The 20,086-nt window shown below is 48.6% G+C and overlaps 1 protein-coding gene across 1 annotated transcript; it reads left to right on the forward strand.

Moving 5' to 3' along the window:
* Positions 1 to 618: 618 nt before the first annotated feature.
* On the forward strand, positions 619 to 5,175 carry LOC136116138 (olfactory receptor 6F1-like). Its single transcript, XM_071810777.1, is given in 3 exon segments — positions 619 to 642; positions 4,596 to 4,739; positions 4,741 to 5,175. Coding segments are annotated over 3 exon segments (603 nt in total).
* Positions 5,176 to 20,086: the final 14,911 nt, after the last annotated feature.

Consider the following 20,086-nt stretch of genomic DNA (forward strand, 5'->3'; position numbering starts at 1 on the left):
GGGTGCCTGGGCGGGCTCCTTTGTGACATCACCAGTGACGTCACAATGCCCACTGTGGCAGTTGCACAACCCCCTGAGATCCAGAGCCTTCAATATGGCTCCTTAGCACATTTTGTGCCCCACTGTGCCTCTCCCCATGTGCACACCATGGTGGGACCAAGGTACTGGCAGTCACGTTCTCCCCCACCCTGGGCAGGGTGACTTCACCTCCACCAGCTTGATACAGGCAATTAACAATTCACTAATTAACACTTAAAGAACTAACACTTAAAGAGCTAACAGAGAGCTAAGCCTTAACCCACATCTCTATTGCCTAACCTTGCTTAGCTTTGTGTAACTTATTGTACGAGAAACAGGAGTTTGCTGACACCTTGCAAAGATGAAAAATCTTGGGTGCATTTTTTGTGTGTCCTTGGGTGAACCAGATAACAGAAACTTGGGCACAGGACAGGAGATGCACCAGTTTAACCAGCTCAGCAGTCTGAGTCCCAGCCAACTCATCACACTGGACCAAAGGTCCCAGGTACAGAGAAGAGGACCCGGGGTCACGATCACGTACATGTTGGTGGCTTATCAGTTCCTTAGGCACAGCTTTAATGACACACACATAGACCAGCCATGTGCCTGAAGGTGGCCGATCAGGTGCTCAGGTGGAAGTGACCTCAGAGCCACCATCACAACTGTGTGCCTCTTGCCGGCCCACAAGTCCCTGAGGCACCACAGACCTGGTCCCAGCAATGCTGCCCATCTCCTCCTTGGTCCTAACAGCTGGTCAAATACCTGTAACCTCACATCCTTCTTCAGATGTCCCGTGGCTGCTCCAGAATCACCCTATGTTGCCCCAGGGGGCCAAGCTGCTTAAGTATGGTAGGGAGAGGGGTTGGAGGTGATGGGGTTTGAGCATGGGAACGAGAGCTTTGAGCATGAGATGTTCACTTTAGAGGTTAAGGGTTAGAGGTAAATTTTGAGATTGGGTTTAAAGTAGTGCATTACTGTCAGGGTGAGGGTTGGCATTTAGGGGTAAGGTTAGAGTTTAAGATTATTGCTTAGAACGCAGGTAAGGGCCTAACATGAATGCCACAGTCAATGTCACAACGGCATCACTGTTACCTGAAACCCTGCAGATCTTTCATCTCTCTTGGCCAAGCCGTTCTTTCCTCTCCTCTCTTGACTCAGTTCACCTTGACCTTCCCACATCTGTCATCACCTTGGGAGCAGCTTTCTGATGGCCTTCATGACTTCTGAGTATTTGCCTTCCCGCTGCTGGTCACTCAGTTCCTGTGACAGAAGTGACCTCACAGCAGCGTCCAAAGGGACGCAATGAGCTGCTGTGCTGCTGAGGTCCCTGCTCAGTCCACCCAGCAGCCCTGCACCACCCCTTAGGTCCCCTACTTCAGCTCATGGCTACCAGCTCGTACTCCAGAAGAGCTCCCATAGGTCCTGGGAGACTTTTCCCAGTCACACGTGGCGCTTCAGCTGCCTCATGAAACTTTTCGTAGTTAGTTAGTTAGTTAGTTAGTTAGTTAGTTGGTTGGTTAGTTAGTTAGTTAGTTAGTTAGTTAGTTAGTTAGTTAGTTGGTTGGTTGGTTAGTTAGTTAGTTAGTTAGTTAGTTAGTTAGTTAGTTAGTTAGTTAGTTAGTTAGTTAGTTGGTTGGTTGGTTGGTTGGTTAGTTAGTTAGTTAGTTAGTTAGTTAGTTAGTTAGTTAGTTAGTTAGTTAGTTAGTTAGTTAGTTAGTTAGTTGGTTAGTTAGTTGGTTAGTTAGTTAGTTAGTTAGTTAGTTAGTTAGTTAGTTAGTTAGTTAGTTAGTTAGTTTTGACAGCACCATGGGCAAGTGTCAGCAAGCTAATTAAACACTGTATCTCTATTTGAATCTTTTTATGCAGCCATTTCCTAAAATGACAGAATCACAGAATGTTAGGGATCGGAAGGGACCTCAAAAGATCATCTAGTACAATCCCCTACCGGAGCAGGAAATACATTGCCTACCAATGGTTTGAGAAGCACTGTTCAGAGGATCTTGTCAATTTGTATTGGCACATTTTATATCTCTACTTCTTTCCCTCTGTCTCTTTTACGTGCCTACCCTTTGAAGAGCTCTCTGAGGAAAAGATTAATTGAATTATGGAATACCACAGATTGGAAGAGACTCCCCTGTCAGTGTCTTCAACTGGATCAAGTGAGGCTCCCCTTACAACTGTTCTGAGTTCTTATAATTCAGCGAGCCTGTTGTCCTGCACATCCTCTCTGGCATTTGCAAGCAACTTAAGTAATTGCTCAACTTTATCCAGTTTTGCAGCAGAAACTGCTACAGGGATCTCTGAAACAGTCTGATTCTTCACCCAGGATGTTAATAACTACCTTTATGAACAGGAAATAGGCCCAGGCACAGCAGGATTTGCCTGTCTCCAGCACTGTCTGGAATCCCACAAGAAGAAATCCCGCACAAGTTGGGCAAACCTTTAATTTTTGCTGATTTTGGAGGTGGTTGATATTGAAGGAGGTTGACTTTACTCGATCGCTTGGTTTCGTGTTGATCCATTGTCTCAGACTGGTTTCTCCTGTTGTCTCTGTGGACGATGGGATGGGAAAGTCCTTGGAGCACCCAGGTGACTGAAGAGCTTTGGTTGCGCACCTGCACAACTTTGTTTCATCACCTCAAACCCCCCATCTCCTCCTCTCCCCCTTATCCCCTTGCATTTTGAATCATCCTGGTTTTGGAGCTGTCTGCTCTATTCCTTTCTACGTCTGAAAACAAATGTAAAGATGAAGGGAAAAACACCAGATTTTATTGCATATGTGGGCTTTTTTTGTGCTTCTTTCTCCTAGATGTGTGGTTTGATTTAAGAAATATAACTTAATAAATCAAAGAGTCGAGACTTGACTACTGAGTTCCACCTACCCCACAACAGGTGCCTGTGAGAGTTTGTTTTCCCGAAGCTCCCTGTATAATCAATGGAGACAGGAGAAAACTCTCAAGGCTGGGTCCTCCCAACCTATAGCTGGCACGCAAAAGAAAAGTTACAAATCTCTTCCAGTCACTTTTCTCCTGGTCTGCATTTAGGTCAGGACGTTTAATAGTAACAGCAATGAGCAACTGTTTGGAAGCAACTGCGTTTCAATGCAGATGGATGGCAGATGAGACTGTGTGGAACCATAACCGATTTCAGTCATTATTTAGAGTACTAAAGAAGAAGAGTTATACTTGTTCTCTATTCTGCCCTCCTATCCCCTTTCCTCAAGAAAGAGAGAGCACGAAGCTGTGGAAGAAAGCAGGGGGTTATGGAAGAGGTGCTTGATACTGCTTATTCTGAAATCAAAAGATACTCAGGGACTCCTAATCCAAAAAGGCAAGTACTGAAGAGTAGAAAGAAAAGCTTTCGATATACATTTGATATGATTTGATTTGATTTGATGTGATTTGATTTGATTTGGTTTGATTTGATGTGATTTGATTTGATTTGATTTGATTTGATTTGATTCGATTTGATGTGATCTGATTTGATTTGATTTCATTTGATTTGACTTGATTCGATTTGATTTGATTTGATTTGATCTGATTTGATTTGATTTGATTTGATTTGATTTGATTTGATTTGATTTATTTGATTTGACTTGACTTGATTTGATTTGATTTGACTTGATTTGATTTGATTTGATATGATTTGATTTGATTTGATTTGATTTGATATGATTTGATTTGATTTGATTTGATTTGGTTTGATTTGATTTGATTTGATTTGATTTGATTTGATTTGATTTGATTTGACTTGATTTGATTTGATTTGATCTGATTTGATTTGATGTGATTTGATTTGATTTGATTTGATTTGATTTGATTTGATTCGATTTGATGTGATCTGATTTGATTTGATTTGATTTGATTTGATTTGATTTGATTTGATTTGATGTGGTTTGATGTGATTTGATTTGATTTGATTTGACTTGATTTGATTTGATTTGATTTGATTTGATTTGATGTGATTTGATTTGATTTGATTTGATTTGACTTGACTTGATTTGATTTGATTTGATGTGATTTGATTTGATTTGATTTGATTTGATTTGATTTGATTTGATTTGATTTGACTTGATTTGATTTGATTTGATTTGACTTGATTTGATTTGATTTGATTTGATTTGATTTGATGTGATTTGATTTGATTTGATGTGATTTGATTTGTTTTGATTTGATTTGATTTGATTTGATTTGATTTGATTTGATTTGATTTGATTTGATTTGATTTGATTTGATTTGATTTGATTTGGGGTCAAATCAATTTGGGTCCCCAAGGGACCCAAAAAGGGACCCAGGAGTTTGGGAGGGACCCAGGAGTTTGGGAGGGACCCAGGAGTGCCCCAGTGGACCCAAATAGGGACCCAGGAGTGCCCCAATGGACACATTTGTGCAATAAAAGGGATGACTTAGCCACAGAGGTGTGATAGATGTTTGGAACCAGTCTGCATGAATTTGGAATTTGGCAGGAATGGCATAAAATAGCTACCAGACTTTAAAATCCCCTGTGTTGAAGGAAGAATTCTTTACGAGTGTTCGAAAAAGGTTGAAAGAAGACGACAAATTGTCTGAGATCTCCAGTTTAAACTGGATAGAGAAAAATCAGGGTGTGAGAAATGCTTGAAATACTTTATTTGTGTACTATAGGAAGACTGCAAGGAAGGAAAGAAGCAGAGAAGGTTTTGTAGAGCGTTTCACGCAGACTGTGGAATTATCACACTTGTTTTTTGCCGTGTTCCTGTCTCAGCATGATGAACTGAAATTCAACATGGGACCAGAAAATGGAACTGCAGTTACTGAGTTTGTCCTAGAGGGTTTCTCAGGGCTTGATCAAAGACTACAGCTCTTACTCTCTCTGTTCTTTCTGCTCATATACCTGACAACAGTGATGGGGAACACTACCATAACTTTCCTCGTATATGCAGATCACCGCCTACAAACCCCCATGTACTTTTTCATTGCCAATCTGGCCTTCCTAGAAATCTGCTTTACATCCTCCACAAGCATAAAATTGGTTGTGATCCTGGGTTCTGGTAAGAGAACAATCTCACTAAGCAGCTGCTTTGCCCAATCCTATTTCTATTTTTCCATCACTTTTTCTGTGACAACTCCACCTTATTCAAACTGTGCTGCTCTGACACCAGCTTGCTCTGGAAAATAGACTCTGTTTTCTTATCATTTGTCGTTCTGGGTTCCTTATGTTTAACTCTGGCATTTTACATGTGCATCCTTTTCTGCATTCTACATCTTCCAGCAGCCTCTGGGAGGAAAAAACCTTTTACCACGTGTTCTTCCCATCTCACCACTTTGGCCGTTGTATATGGGAGCTGTGTTGTTCTCTATGCATGTCCTTCAGAATATGTTTCCTTGGAGACTAACAGCATTGTAGCGTTGCTGAACACTGTTCTGTACCCATTCTTAAATCCATTCATCTATGGTCTCAGAAACAAGACTGTGATACTGGCCCTGAATGAAGCCATTGCCCGTACAACAACACAGATTTTCCCCTAATCATGAGGCATTTCTGGACAGCAATTCCAGTGATCTGCTATCATATGCTAGATAATACCAATGCATATGTACACAAGCTCCAGACACAGATGACTCAGGAGATTTATGTTCTCGTTGGATGTTGTTAAGTGATAAGAAGCTCCTCTGCACACACAAAGAAGGCACTAACAAAGGCAGGAGAAGTAAGTCAGTTAATACCCTGCCCCGACTGCTCCCAGCACCATCACAGGAGCCACCAGCTCATCACAAGCCCACCTCCAAAACCAAGAATAGCACAGAGGCTCATTGGCAAGTGGGAACCCAAATTACAGGCTCTGAGGAATTAACATCTTGTTCCAAGGCTGCCCTGGGAGTGCCATCAGCCTCATTGTCCAGGTTTGAAGCCCATTGAGAGGAATGACTGAGAGCAGCTCTCTGGATCACCATTTAGACTAACAGGATTTTGCCTAGGGGTGCAGGACACATTCGGGTGCAGGGGAAGAACGTTTCTGGATTACACAGGACTTATCATGGGAAGTCTGGGGAAGGACCCCAACCAGTGCAGTCTGTCCTGTCTTCTCATTAAACTTAATTTCTAAATCTATGCTATGTGAGCAAATCTCTCCTCTGCGTGAATGTGTGAGTGTAGCGAGCAGAACAGGAGCAGGGGGTCAGACAGCCTGTATGTCATTGGTGCCAGCAACTGAGAGACCAGAGTGACCAGACATAAGAGTGTGTGTGCACATGTGTGTGACTGGGGGGGTCTGTACCAGTATCTGGAATGGGGCTGCAGCCCTGGGGGCTCATGTGTCCTGGTGTCTGCAACTGGCAAGGCCGATATCCTGAGGAGGCTGCTGAGCAGACTGTTTGGGCCCAGGATCCACCCTGTTACAGGTATATGTGTAAAACAGACTAGACTAGACTAGACTAGACTAGTTCAGTGGGAAGAGGCCTACAATGATCATCTAGTTCCAAATACCTGACCCATTCAGGGCTGACCAAAAGATAAATCATGTACCAAGGGCATTGTCCAAGTGTCTCTTAAACACTGACAGGCTTGGGGTATTGACCACCTCTCTAGGAAGCCTGTTCTGGTTTTTGACCAACCTTGATAAAGAGATGGTTCCTAATATCTAGTCTAAACCTTCCCTGACCAAGCTTTGAACCATTCCCACGTGTCCTATCGCTGGACACCAGGGAGAAGATCTCAGCACCTCCCTGTCCATGTCCCCTCCTCAGGAAGCTGTAGAGAGCAATGAGCCTCCTTTTCCCCAAACAAGAGAAGCCCAGAGTCCTCAACTGCTCCTCAGAGGACAATCCTTCCAGACCTTTCACCAATTTTGTTGCTCTGCTCTGGACACATCCAAGGGCCTTCACATCCTTGTTGTAATAGTATATGGGGCCCAGAACTGCACACAGCCCTCAAGGTGAGGCCATACCAATGTTGAATACAGCAGCATAGTCACGTCTTTTGACCACATGGCCACGCTGTGTTTGATGCACCCCAGGATGGGGGTTACTGTCTTGGCTGCTGGGGAACAGTGTTGCCTCCTGTTGACCGTGTGGCCAACCATCACTCCAGATCCCTTTCTGCAGGGCTGCTCTCCAGCTGCTCTCTCCTAATCTACACTTGCACTCAGTGTTACTCTGTCCCAGGTGAACAACCCAGCACTTGGACTTGTTCAGTTTCATGCCGAGTTCCGGGTTCTGCAGTTGGGTCACAACAACCCCATTCAACACTACAGGCTTAAGGAAGAGCGACTGGAATCTGACAATGGAAAAGGACCTCGGGGTGTTGATCAGCACCTATCTGAACATGAGCCAGCATGTGCCCAGGTGGCCAAGAAGGCCAGCAGCATCCTGGTGTGCAACAGGAATAGTGTGGCCAGCAGGACCAGGCAAGTGATCATCCCCCTGTTCTCGGAACTGGTGAGGCTGCACCTCAAATCCTGTGTGTAGTTTTGGGCCCCTCACTACAAGACAGACCTTGAGGTGCTGGAGTGAGTTCAGAGAAGGGCAGTGAAGTTGGTGAGGGGTCTGGAGAACAAGTCAGATGGGGAGCAGTTGAGGGAACTGGGACTCTGTAGCCTGGAGAACAGGAGGTTGAAGGGAGACCTTATCACTGTCTACAAGTGCCTGAAAGGAGGTTGTAGCATGGAGGGTGTTGGTCTCTTCTCTCAAATAGCAAGTGAAAGGACAAGAAGAAAGGGGCCACAAGTTGCACCCAGGAAGGTTCAGTTTGCATAATAGGAAAAATTTCTTCACAGAAGAGGTTGTCAGGCAGTGGAACAGGCTACCCAAGGAAGTGGTTGAGTCACCATCCCTGAAGGTGTTTAAAAGACATATAGATGAGGTTCTTAGGGACATGGTTTATAGCCAGAGTTAGGTTAATGGCTGGACACGATGATCTTGAGGGTTTCTTCCAACTTAAATGATTATATGATCTCACTGGGATGAGAAACATCATGGGGCAGCTCACCCATATGGAGTACCAGTATGGATGGATGAATGGGTGGATGGATGGATGCATGCATGCATGTATGCATGGTAGGGCAATCAGATAGATAGATGGATTGAGACAGAGAGGAGCATCAACCTCCCTATCAGCCCAAGGGCTGGGATCAGCCATGGCAGGAACACAGGACCGTCCCCCTGTGTCCTCTGCTCTTGTTTTCAAGAGATCCTTCACACCCGTTGCTGGCAGCCCTCTTGTGCCAGCCCCTCTCACCAGCACAAGACTCCTGCCCAGGAGCTCTTCATGCTGCTCCTGCTACCGCAGTGACAGAGCAGCCTGCCCTGAGCTGGGGAATGCAGAAATAGGTTTCTGTGGGTCATTTATTCCCCCATTGAAGCACAGAGCACTAGGAGCAGGCTGTGGTGCCTGAAAACCACAGTGAGATAGTTCAAGGCAGATCACTGAAGGTCCTTCACCATCTCCAGGAACACTGGGCACCCACAGATGGACACTCAAAGCAGCACCGTGACGTAACATCTTGCCCCATGTCCTCCCCTGAGCGCATGAAAAACCCAAGTACAGCAGCATGGCCTTGGTGGGGGGGAAATTTATTCAGGTTGACCACAGCTTTGGAAGAGGAGCCCAAGCTCCAAATACAGAAAGTGAGGAAATCCCCTTTTACGGGGTGTTTCGAAAAGATGGAGCAAATTTCAGAGATACAGTGATTTCAAAATGGATCCATCTTTTCGAAACATCCTGTGTTACAGAGATCCAACACAGGAAGTCGTGGTCCCAGAAACAGGTAAACAGGTCTCTGGTTCCAAGAGGCTGGCTTCATGCCTCTGGAGAAGTTTTGTGGATGAAGAAATTCTTTGACAAACATGGTTATCGCAGATAAAATGCACAGCCCAAAGCAGGATCCTGAGATGAATTGGAAATAACTTCTGAAGAGACTTGGGTAACTAATTGTTCTAACAGAAAAATGATTGAATCACTTTCTTCAGTGCCACTTTCAGCTCCTGGTTCCTCATGGTGTAGATGAGGGGGTTCACTGCTAGAGGCACCAGTGAGTACAGAAAGAGACCACCAGGTCCAGGCTTGGTGAAAAAATGGAGGGGGGCGTCAGATAGGCAAACATGGCAGTGTTGGCAAACAGGGAGACCACGGCCAGGTGAGGGAGGCAAGTGGAAAAGGCTTTGTGCCATCCCTGCTCAGAGGGGATCCTCAGCACGGCCCTGAAGATCTGCACATAAGACACCACAATGAACACAAAACACCCAAATGCTACTAAAAGACTAACCACAATAAGCCCAAGTTCCTTGATGTAGGTGTTGGAACATGAGAGCTTGAGGATCTGGGGGATTTCACAGAAGAACTGGCCCAGGGCATTGCCCTTGCACAGGGGCAGTGAAAATGTATTGGCCGTGTGCAGCAGAGCATTGAGAAACCCAGTGGCCCAGGCAGCTGCTGCCATGTGGACACAAGCTCTGCTGCCCAGGAGGGTCACGTAGTGCAGGGGTTTGCAGATGGCAAGGTAGCGGTCGTAGGACATGACAGTGAGAAGATACAACTCTGCTGAAATGAAAAAGGAAAACAGAAAGACTTGGGAAGCACATCCCATATAAGAAATTGCCCTGGTGTCCCAGGGGGAGCTGGACATGGACTTGGGGAGAGTGGTGGAGATGAAACCCAGGTCAAGGAGGGCGAGGTTGAGCAGGAAGAAGTACATGGGGGTGTGGAGGTGCTGGTCACAGGCTATGGTGGTGATGATGAGGCCGTTGCCCAGGAGGGCAGCCAGGTAGATGCCCAGGAAGAGCCAGAAGTGCAAGGGCTGCAGCTCCCGTGTGTCTGCGAACGGCAGAAGGAGGAACTGGGTGATCGAGCTGCTGTTGGACATTTGCTGTCTGTGAACATGGGGACCTGTGCAAGGAGGAAAAGACAGTGACAAATTAGGGGAGACTTCTCTGAGCAAAATAAACATGCTTTTTCTCATTAAAACCTCCTCCCTGAAAGAGGGATATGTCAGTTTATTTTGTTTCTACAAAATGAGAAACGTGTTTCATCACAACTTAAAATACAGCTTAGGTACCTGGTTTCCATGAATCATCTCTGGGGCAAGACCCCCAGTGTTGGTGTCAGAACAAGAATGGAAACACACTCCCACGCCAATCCCATACAGCAAGAGCACCAGGGAGAGGTGGAGAAACAGGGAAGGACACTGAAGTGTTCCTGAAAATTAAAGCAATAACAGAAAGGCAGACGGGCAGGCTGTGGAACCTCCTCCTTACCCGGCTGTGCTGATGTCACTCACATAATGACACTGTAGAGCAAGTACGTTTAGCACCTTTTCTGCGTACCACGTACCAGGAACCCTTCACCTGGAGGTGCAGCTGGTGAGGTGAAGACTCATGACCTGGACCCCATGGCTTTGGGGCAGAGGCTCTGCTGGGGAAGAGAGGAGACCAGGGCTTACACTGGGAAACATCTCTGCACTGCAGGAGATGGCAGGGGGGGTCCTGAATCCCGCCTCCCCAGCATTTCTGGTCCATCTCTCTCTCCCTGCCCATGCCTGTGCTGCCTGCAGCTGTGTCTCTGTCCCTGGGTCTGCTCCCTGTCAGTGTCACAGACCCCATCCCACCCACTGTGTGCTCAGCTCTGTCCTGCTCACACCTCCTGGCACTGCCCAGGGGCAGTTCTGTGTGTGCAGGGACTCAGGAGCAGCTCAGACAAGTCCTAACGAGAACTGGGGTCTCAGTGTCTTCTCCAAAGAGATAAATAAATCCCCGTCTCCCACTGCACACCAGACAACCAAGAGTGGAAAACTGAAAGCACAGACTCCTTCCCTTGCAGCTGTTGCTGTCTTGATGTTGTTGTTCAGAAGGACCCTCTGCCATGTCTGTGGGGTTGATCTGGAGCTCTGAGCAGCCCTGACCCACACAACACCCTTCAACCCCACAAGCTCCCTGCCTGCCCTGCCGGGGGTCGCTCCTTCCCCCACAGCTTCTGCCATGGGATCTCCCCGGGCAGGTTGAGCGCTGACCCTGCCAGGCGGCAGAGTCCCTGTCCCGGCACAGCCCTGGGGTGCAGGGACCCTGCTCTGCAGGACAGCCCTGGGCACCCCTGGGTGCACAACTTGCTTCTCAGATTTTCAAAGTTGCTGAAAAAGATCCCCATCCTTACAGATCCCATCAGCTGTGCCTGTGCCAGTTTTAGGAGATGCCTCCAGGAGCTACAGCTGCATTGCCCTGCACCCAGAGACTTACCATGGCAAGGGCTGCAAAGGTTTCTCATCCAGTGAGCTCTCAATCATCCTCCCAATCCTGACCACCATTAATCTCTCTCTGCCTTGCTCGTCTCCCTGAGATCGCCAGGCAGAGCCCTCAGCCCTGCTGCGCTGTGCAGAGGAGCTGCTCCTGGGCAGAGCTGTCTCTCTGCAGTGCTGCCGCTTGCCAGGAGCTCCCTCTGTCCCTGGAGCCCAGCCCAGCTCAACAGCACAGGAGCAGCCCAAGGAGCTTTAATGACCCCTCTGGTGCCGTTGGTGCTGAGTCCATGGACCTCAGACCCTGGAGGAAGATGAAGAAACTTCTCAAGAAGTCAAAGTCAGATTCAAACTGCAAAGTTTCTTGTAATGTTAATGAGTCCCACTGAGGGAACCTACTGAGAAACAGTATCCAGAATCTGGGTAGAGCAGAAAATTGGAGGCAGTGATGACAGGTCAGCAAAAGCAAAGTAAAGGTCTCTTTGATACTGATTCAACCTGGATGTGTTTCTTTAACCAAAGGGCCAAGCCCTGACCCCAACCCTGGACTCTTCCTGGGACAGTGTGATGTGGGGCTGTACAAGGCCAAGGGCAGGATTATGGTCCCACACCTCCCAGGTTCCTGGCTGGGGACAAGGAGGCCATGAGGTCCCTGTGCTGGAAGGACAAGGTGTCTCCTCACAGGCATCAGAGGTGGAGACAACAACCATCGCTAAGGGGAGGAGGAGCTCATGTCTGGTGGGGCTTTCGGCGTCCACATCCCTTGATCATCTCCACGACAGCCTGTCCTGTGCTGTGGCATCCCCTGCACCTCTTTCCCTGCAAGCTGCAGACATCCCCCCTGCTGCCCCACCTTGCTCTTGTCTGAGCATCTTCCTTCCTTTGCTGAGATCTCTGCATCCTCCCCAGCTGTTCCTTGGAGCACAAAGCCTTGGGCTGATGCAGACTCCCTCTGCTGACCTGCTCCACCACAGCACTGCCCTTCCAGTCACATTCCTTGCTGCTCATGTCCAGCCTGGACCTCCCCAGCTGCACTTTGGGCCATTATTTCTTTCTCAAGTTCTTTCCCACTATGAAGAAACCTCCACCACCTCTGAAACCACCCTTCAAGCACTCTCAGGCTACTCCTGCACTGCTGCAGCCTCCCCAGCACCACTCAGCCAAAGCAGCCCAGGTCCCTCAGCATCCCACACCATGCGCACAAGGTGCTGAACCTGCTTTGGCAGAGCCCTGCACTCTCCAGTTCCTCCCTGCTTCTCCAAACTGGGAAGCCGCACACTGGCACACACCCGTGCGTGTGGGGTCACACCAGTGCTGAACCGAATGGGATGAGAACTCCAGGTGTCTGGGTCCCCACGCTCCTCCTCATGCAGCCCCGTGTGCAGCTGCCTTGTTCCTGGTGTGCGTGCACCACGGGCTGGTGTGGGGACCTTGGAGTGCCCAGGCCCTTCTCCTCAGGGTCAGTGCTCAGCGTGTCAGGTCCTGCTCTGTCTTCATGGATGGGTTTATTCTCCTGCCCCGATACAGCACTGGTCATTTCATCTTGTCAAAATTCAGAGTTTTCTGATGGGTAAATACCAGATGCCTGGGGGCAGACAATGCCAGCTGAAGTTTGAGGAGTCTGAATGACAGGGCAGAACAACATGGGCAGTGTTGTGGTGACTGGACATCAGCTACAGGATCCCTGATCAGGAAGAGGAATTAGATGAGGCCTCCTTCAGACAAATGAAAGAAGCCTCATGTTTTCAGGGCCGTGTCCTCATGGCAGACCTGAGATATCCCAATATCTGCAAGGTACCAGCCATCCAGGAGGGGTTGGAGCTCATTGACAACATCTTCCTGACACGGGTGACTGAGGAGTCAGTGGGGTGAGGTGCCCTGTGGGACTTCACACTTACAAACCACAAAGAGTTGGTCAGGATGGAACAGTCAGGGATGGGACAGTGGAGCTGAGGCTCCTGGGAGATGATAACAAGGCCAAGAGCAGGATTTCAGGAGAGCAAGCTTTGGCCTGCTGAGGGACCTGCTTGGGTCCTGTGGGATATGACCTTGGTGTCTGCAGTGATTTTCTCTCACATTTCCTCCCTCCTCTCCCCCACCTGCTGTTGTGCAGCGTTTTTTACCCTTTCTCAAACACAATATCCCAGAGGTGCTGCCAGCATCACTGAGTGGCTCAGATTTGGCAGGAGTGGGTCCATCTTGGAGCAGCTGAAATCGGCTCTGTCTGACGTTGGTCAAACTCTTGTTGTCTTCTCAGAGAGGTGACAACTGTAACACATCCACACTCACCCCCAGTTCCAAGACTTTGCCATGTAAATCCAGTTAGATGTTACAAACCACTTGATCATGCAGAAGAAATGGAAAAGATGTTCTGTCAGGAACCTTAGGATGTCTCCAGTCAATGAGCAGGTTCCTATGGGGAACTATAATTGCCCTGACATTACCTGGCCAGGCAAAGCTGCAGGTGCCAACAGTTCAAAGGATCTTGGGCCAACTTCTTAACATGTCTGCCTGGTGGGCCAATGAGGGTGATGCTCACCTGGATCTGGTACTGATGAAGAAGGAAGAGCTGGTGAGGGATGTGAACATGAGTGTCCACCTTGGCTGTTGTGACCAGGAAACAGTGGGGTCCCAGACCCCGGAGGGGAGGGAGGAAGGCCAGCAGCAGAGCACAGGCTGGTGGGCTCCAGAGGAAAAGACTTGGACATACTGGGGGATGGTGAGCAAAGTAGGAAGTAGGTCTGAAGGGTGAAGGAGCTCAGGAAATCTGATCAGCCTTACAGGGCAGCCTGCTCCAAGCAAAGAATTTTCTCTCCAAGCACCCATGAACAGAAGCATTTATCTCATTGAGGGTGCTTGTCTGAAGTGATGGAGCTCCAGGGCAAAAAGGCAGCACACAGGAGGTGGAAGCAGGGGAAGCTGCAAAAGAAGACATTTATACCATGGATGTAGGGATGATGGCTAAGATGCCCTGGGCTTGATCCTTGAATGGGAGTCTGAGGGCAGCAAGACGAGCTGACATTGCTTCATTTGCAGTAAAAGAACAGACACCCTGTCTAGATCATGGTTCTGCTGCTGAACTTCCTAAGAGTAGAATCAGACAGGACTGAGGTTCTTCATGGCTTCTTTGCCTCCATCTTTCCCAGCAAGGGGACTTTAATCCTAAAGGAGAACACCCAGGAGTGGATGGGGCTCAAGTCAGGGGTGACCTGAGCAAACTCAGATACCATTACAGAAAAGGAGATGGGTCATTTGACCAGGTCCTTGAACACAAGCATCACTGTGTTCTGTTGCCTGAAATTCCCAGGAACACCTTCTGGTCCAGAGGAGTGTGACTCCTCTTGAGGCGTCCTGGCCTGTCTCCTCACTTACATGGTGATTTAGGCACCCACTTTTCCATTATATTCAGTCTTTATCAGGACACGCTCCAGAACAATATGAAAACGAAACTGTTGAGATGAACTGCTCTGGAAAGGAAGGGAAGGGTGAGCAGGGAAGGAAACAGAAGAAATACTGATTTCTTGCTGTTTATTATGGAAATGCTTTCTGTTTGGCTATTCCTGAAATCTCTCTAATCATCCACACCAGACTTGAAACATTTAGGAAAATGCTGCACAGAGCCTTGGCTTGTAAGAGCATTTTCAATGTTAATGAGCTGCCATGATCCTGAACTGCAGCTACTGAAACAACGAACAAACCTCTGATGAAGTGAAAGGCAGAAGCAAACCTCAAGTTTCTGAGGCTGTTTGGAACCCCATGAAGGGCCATCACTGACACAGCTGTGAAGGAAACAACCAGTGCAGGTCCCTGTCCCTGGAGGCTGGTGAAGGAAAGACTTGGAGACACTGATTACAGGTGGTGAGGGCCATGTGGAGGTGGCTCTGATGCCATGTCAGCCATTGATGCTTGTTCATCTCCAGAATGGCTGAGACCTGACCCCTGGGACCTGGTAGATCCTTCTCAAATATTTATCAAGGTTTTTCCTGTGGACAGTGTGTTTTGTGTTTTGGGAGTTGGCTTTATGTGAACTGCTGTTGCTTTAACTGCAAGGCTGTGGTTTTCTGTGGAGCTGCAAATGCCTGTGAGTTCCTCACAACTCATCCAGCCTCTTTCATACACCTGGCAATGGTCACCAATCACCTGAGCTGTCCCAGTCCCAAACTTGCTTGAATCCTCTATTTGGATCCATACCCATCACTCCAGGAGGTTCATGCATCGTCCAGGCTCATGGATGATTCCTGAAGACCATCCAAGTGTGGGCAGTGTAAGAGAGGAGCAGAGCAGGGTCAGCTCATGGGCCATGACTGAGCACAAACACCCCAGCAGCAGCCATTCCCCATCTCCCAGGCACAGTCATGCCCACAGCATGCAAATGGCACTGCCATACATGAGTAGCCCAAGAGAGGCCTTTCTTCCTTCCATATTCCCAGGAAAATCTTCCTCCTGTTCCTCCTCCACCTGCAGGCATCAACTGCTTTCCATTTCTGGGCTCAGACATGGCTGGAAGGGTTCACTGAAGCCATCAGCCATCTCATTGCTTCTCCCTGACATGCCCTGACCCTCTCCCACACCTACACATGGCCAATCACGGCTGCTCAGGCCTCCCACTCTTCAGAAGAGGCCTTGAGCTTCTTGGTTCTTCATGGTGATAATAATAAACTTCTTTGCTCTCTGCAGAGTTCATGGTGAGCTTTCTTGTCCATAACAGCCCCCTATGGCCATGTCTTACTTAATGGTTGTGTTTTTATGATCATTTGTGCAGAAAGGGCAGTCACAGGACAGCACCCATTATGTCAAAACTGATGTCAAGTGAAATGCTGTAAAGACCTGGTGAGTTACCCCTGTGTCTAGATAAGTTACGCAAACATTTGAAGGACTTCTCATGCCTTTTAACCTGATTATCCTCAGAAGACCACCAGCTTTGCATCTCAGGAAATGGGATGCCAGAGTTCAAGGGCAGGATGGTTTGGGCTCTGTCCTGGGATCTGGAAACTGAAACGTGCTCCCATCTCCCAACCCCCTGCCCTCCTCAGTGAGCGTGTGAGACATTCTGCCAGCGAGGGCTGAACTCACAGTCATGGCCAGTATCTTATGCCCAACTGCAGCCAATGGTGTCCTGCCAGCTCAGGACTGGAGCTTCCATTGCTGGAGGTATTTAAAACATGTGGAGATGTGGCACTTTGGGATATGGTTTAGTGGTGAGCTTGACAGTGTTTGATTTATGGTTGGACTCCATGTTCTTAAGGGTCTTTTCCAGCCTAAATGATTCTACAGTTCTATGATTTGGGTTGAAACCATTTCAATTCCATCACCTCCAGCTTCCCTCAGAGGCTGCTGTTGTGTGGCACAGCTGTCCTGGCTCTCCAGGCAGGTTGGGCACTGGTTTGGTGCCTGCATTGGCAGTTTTCCCCTTCCTGGAGTAAAAGGCTGTTGAGGAGAGACAGTTGTAGAGATTTGGGACACAGGGGTTTGGAGCAATCCTTTCAAAATCTGAGCAGGCTGAGCTTTGGTACAAAGGCACAAAGGACGCCAGAATCTTTATGTGGTGTGCACTGACACACATTGTCACCTGCATTTCCAGTCTCTGCAGTCCCAGCTGTGCAGCAGAGTCTGGAGTTCTGAGCTCCCTTCATCTGCCCTGTGTGACACCTGTAAAATGGAATTACCCCAGTCAAATGGCTGGTTTTGATTCTCCTCACAGCCTAAAGCACCACGTGGGTCAGGAGACAAGTCACCCATCGAGGACTCATATGCTCTGCCCTTAAAGTTCAGGTGTTCCCGGGAATCTCGGCAGACATGTCACGCTGATATCTGGGTTCAAGGAGCTGGTCAAGAGCCTCGTGTCCATTTCTGTAATGGTGGCTTTGCTGTCTGGCTGATGTGCAGACTCTGTACATGGATGCTGACACCTCTTGAACAACCTGCCCTGAAAGGGTTAGCAATATGGGCAGTTCTTTCTGCAAGGGAATTAGGACAGCAAAAAAGACCCTGGGTTGGGGCAAAGGAAAAGCGATGCAAAAGTTGTGGTCAGGGCTCTATAGGGCACTTGTAAAGCAGCCCTGCACCTCATGTGAATTATTCTTGTGGTCAGGGAGCACCTGAGAGCTTTGTCTAAACTGAAAACATGAAGGGGATGAAAGGACAGCATCATTCAGGCTGAATGTGATGACAGGAAATGTCTTGACCAACCTCCTGCTCAAAGCAGGGTCAGACCAGATTACTCAGGGCTTGATCCAAACACATCTTGGTCACTTTCTGGGACAGAGTGAGTGCGCACTCCTGGGAAACAGTTTCCAGTGCTTGACTGTCCTCAGGAATGGAAAGTTTCTCCCTTTCTACAGCACCTTTCCAAGCCCAAACATCTAGATGGCTTTTTACTCATCTACTTACACACTGACACAGACCATAATATACTGCCTTGGGCACAAGAATATTGAGGGGGATGATGCTGAATGCCTTGCTGACTTCCACATAACAGATCACCAGTGTTCTCCCCACGTCCACAGCCCTGTCCTTTCCTCACAGAAACAAAGAGGATGGACAGGCACAACCTGCCCTGGGTAAACCCCATCACCTTCTCTTCCAGACACCCAGTAATGGGGTCCCAGTGGACATGTTCTGGGGCACAGCCCTTAGTTCCCCTGCTCACCCATTGGCCATTTTGAAAAGTGCACACACTGTGTGAGAGCTGCCAGTGGTCAGGGAGTCCCCCCAGTGTCCATGAGCTTTCCAAAATGGTGGAGAGTGGCCTCCCTGTGACATCGTCCTGCTGTCTCAGCTCCTGGGATGCTGCCCCTGCTGTCCCATAGACTGGAAAGGGTTGTGTTAGTTCCAGTGACCCCTGACTTGATCCCCATCCACTGCTGGTTGTTCTCCAGATTCCTGTCTCCAGTCACACAGTCCTGGGACACATTGCAAGTGAAGATGGAGGACAAGAGGACACAGGGATTCTCCCCTCTTTCCCTTATTAAATTCATCAATGGCCACGCAGTGTCTTTGTTTCTCCTTTAACTGTTCCTGCAGTAGTAACAGCTCATTATGGGTCCTTGAATTGCCTTAGAGGTCCAGACTGAGTTCTGATCTGGGCTGTTCTGTGCTTGGAGGCTGCTGTCCTTGCAGACCACATGAGCTCACTTCTGCCACCCTGCCTGGCAGTTCATTCCATCCGTGTCACAGTTCTGTCTGCAGCACTGACAGCTCCAGCTCCCCAGTCAGGTCCCTGGCTGAGGACATTGCCTCACATCTGGGCTGGACCACCCCAGCTGTGGCACCAGCTCAGCTCTGACCTGCCACACGAAACCTGGTACCAAGTGTCCAAGAGCCCATGTGTGCAAAGGCTTTGCCTCAGAGCACGGACATGACATGGCCAAAGATTGATGAATGTCTCTCTAGACCTAGGATATAAAACCAGAATAAAATGTCTTAACTCATTCAACTGAAGATATTCCTCCTCTAGCTTTGAGGAATTAGATACTTTGCTGTGAGATTCCTGGTGTCCTGTGTAATGATGGAACAAGAAAATATGATTCTCATAGTGATTTTTTTTTTTAAAAAACTGAATATACAGTGCTAGAAATAAGTGTCTCTGAAGAGGAGAGAGAATCAACATCACTGATTACTTCAACTTTGAAGTTGTGCCCCTGGAGCCCCAGGGACATGTGGAGGGAGCCCAGAGGGGACAGAGAAAGGGACATGAGGGGCTGCTCCTGTGCTGCTGAGCTGGGCTGGGCTCCTGGGACAGAGGGAGCTCCTGGCAAGCGGCAGCGCTGCAGAGAGACAGCTCTGCCCAGGAGCAGCTCCTCTGCACAGCGCAGCAGGGCTGAGGGCTCTGCCTGGAGATGCTGACGGGAGAGCAACCAGGCAGAGAGAGATTAAAGGCAATGTGGGGTGGTAGGTTGCTGAGGATTCAATGAGACAAATCTTCACAGTTCTAACATGTTAAGTCTCTGGCTGTAGGACAATGCAGCTCCATTTCCTGGAGGGAGACCCTAAGCTGGTACATCCCACAATTTACAGAATCTGGCAGGTGTCTCTCACAGTATCCCTGTTGTAGAGGAGAAGAACACACTCCAGAGCAGAACTTCCCTGCTGCACTGTCAGAGAGAAAGGGAATGACGACAACTTCTTCTGAGAGTGAGTGCAGGGGGAGCACCCAGGGGTGCCTAGGGCTGTCCTGCAGAGCAGGGTCCCGGCAGCCCAGGGCTGTGCCAGGGCAGGGACTCTGCCGCCTGCCAGGGTCAGTGCTCAGCCTGCCCGCGGAGATCCCCATGGTGCTCTGAGTAGAAGTAAGAGTGGAAGGAGTGACCCCCAAAATGCCAGGGTCCTTCTGCTGTGGAGAGGGTGCTGTGTGGGTCAGGGCTGCTCACAGCTCCTGATCACTCCCAGAATATTTACAACAAGAGGTTTCAAGAAGAAAATCAAGACAAGGAACTTTCCTGAGTCTTTGTTTTCAGTCTCCCGCTCTTGGGGAATGGGTGGGAATAGATGTAAAACGAGTCCTACATTTTAAAAAAATATTTGCATACTACAACTGTGTGATCAGTAGGTCTTCAAGAGAATCCCGATACGCCTTCAGCCACACCTCTGCCTATGCAGCAACAGCATCACTTTTGCTGGACACATTACACTTAATCTAACCCGTCGTGTTTTCCAACCTGCGTACAGGAAGATGCCCCCAGGCAGTGCCCTGTGAACAGGCAGGATCTGTAGGGCCAGGGGGAGGGCACAGAGGGTGGGATGGTGTCTGTGAGCACTGACAGGGAAGAGACATGGACAGGGAAACACCTCCCAGGGGGAGAATCTCCAGGCACCAGGGAAATGATCAGAAATGAGAGGAAACTAAACCCAGAATTGTTATGGGAGGGAGAA

This window comes from Patagioenas fasciata, chromosome 7, assembly GCF_037038585.1.
Source record: "Patagioenas fasciata isolate bPatFas1 chromosome 7, bPatFas1.hap1, whole genome shotgun sequence".
Lineage (NCBI taxonomy): Eukaryota > Metazoa > Chordata > Aves > Columbiformes > Columbidae > Patagioenas > Patagioenas fasciata.